The 1359-nt window shown below is 51.8% G+C and overlaps 1 protein-coding gene across 1 annotated transcript in view; it reads right to left on the bottom strand.

Annotated features, from left to right (window-relative positions):
- Positions 1-312, bottom strand: part of ATP5H (ATP synthase, H+ transporting, mitochondrial Fo complex, subunit d) — a gene marked incomplete at its 5' end in the record, with an annotated part of 2152 nt that extends 1840 nt beyond the window's left edge. Inside the window, one exon of the mRNA XM_010155116.1 lies at positions 216-312. Coding sequence (XP_010153418.1) covers positions 216-312 — 97 coding nt within the window. The remainder of the gene's footprint in view (positions 1-215) is intronic.
- Between the last annotated feature and the right edge of the window lie 1047 nt (positions 313-1359).

Here is a 1359-nt window from a genome sequence, read left to right as displayed (position 1 = left end):
TATATAGGTGGTATTAAAGGCCCCTCCCACCCCAACCCAGCCTGTGATTCTAATGATCCTTGAGGTTAGCAACACTGATCTGCAGGATGTAAAGCTGGGGCACCCGCTAGCCAAAACCAACGCCCTCTGCCAATTCTGGCGTTTTCCTCTCAACACCAAAGACATTCCCCATTTAAAACTCCAAAGAGCATCACTCAGCTGGCAAAGATACCGACCTTCTTCTGAAACTCATCCACCATGCCAGCTTTAGCAACAGCAGCCTTGTAGTAAGCCCAGTCGATGGCCGGGGGTTTCTCTGGTAGGGCGGCCAACCTAAAGAGACAGGGCAGCAGTCACCACCGGCGCTAGAAGCAACCTCGCACTATCATTCGCTCTCTGCCACAATTACATTCCACAGCACCTTCAGATCTGCCATCAAAAAGCAGCACTGAACAAATTCTGCAAATCCCTCTGTTCTTGAAACAGACTTGGCTATACGGAGAAGAAGAGTTCAGCCCGCAGCCTTCCCCCTCTTCAAACTACTCCATCGCACCTCTGCAAGCAACCCTATGTGAGCAGATCAGGCAGTTTTCACAGCACTGAGCTAGAGGCAATCAGCAACATTAACTGCAGTAGCCAAAAACATCTGTATCAAGCAGCAGATGCTGAAGGATTTGAGAAGATTTTTTACACTGCAGCTATGACTGAGACCCCACCTGGAGTGCTGCGTCCAGCTCTGGGGCCCCCAACATCAGAAGGATATCGACCAGTTAGAGCGAGTCCAGAGGAGGCCACAAAGATGATCAGAGGGCTGGAGCACCTCTGCTATGATGAAAGGCTGCAAGAACTGGGCTTGTTCAGCCTGGAGAAGAGGAGGCTCCGGGGAGACCTTATAGCACCTTCCAGTACCTGAAGGGGCTACAAGGAAGCTGGGGGGGATGTTTTACAAGGGCCTGTAGTGACAGGACAAGGGGTAATGGGTTTACATTGAAGACAGGGAGGTTTAGATTAGATATCAGGAAGAAGTTCTTCCCGGAGAGGGTGGGGAGGCACTGGGACAGGTTGCCCAGAGAAGCTGTGGATGCCCCATCCCTGGAAGTGTCCAAGGCCAGGCTGGATGAGGCTTGGAACAACCTGGGCTAGTGGAAGGTGTCCCTGCCCATGGCAGGGGGGTTGGTACTGGATGATCTTTAAGGTCCCTTCCCACCCAAACCATTCTATGATTCTATGACTTTACTCTGGGTAGGATTAAGTAAAGATGATTTGCCAAAAGAAGGCACCAGCTGTCTTGAAGGTGACCTGCTCTAATGCCTTTCCGGACACTTCGGCGAGACCCCAGTTACCAAGAGCAGCTCAAGGCAGCACCGCGAAGGCTGAGCG

The sequence above is a fragment of the Eurypyga helias genome, unplaced genomic scaffold (assembly GCF_000690775.1).
Source record: "Eurypyga helias isolate BGI_N326 unplaced genomic scaffold, ASM69077v1 scaffold36817, whole genome shotgun sequence".
In the NCBI taxonomy this organism is placed as follows: domain Eukaryota; kingdom Metazoa; phylum Chordata; class Aves; order Eurypygiformes; family Eurypygidae; genus Eurypyga; species Eurypyga helias.
The sequence above is the reverse complement of the archived record's forward strand: the minus strand, read 5'-3'. Positions and strand labels throughout refer to the sequence as shown.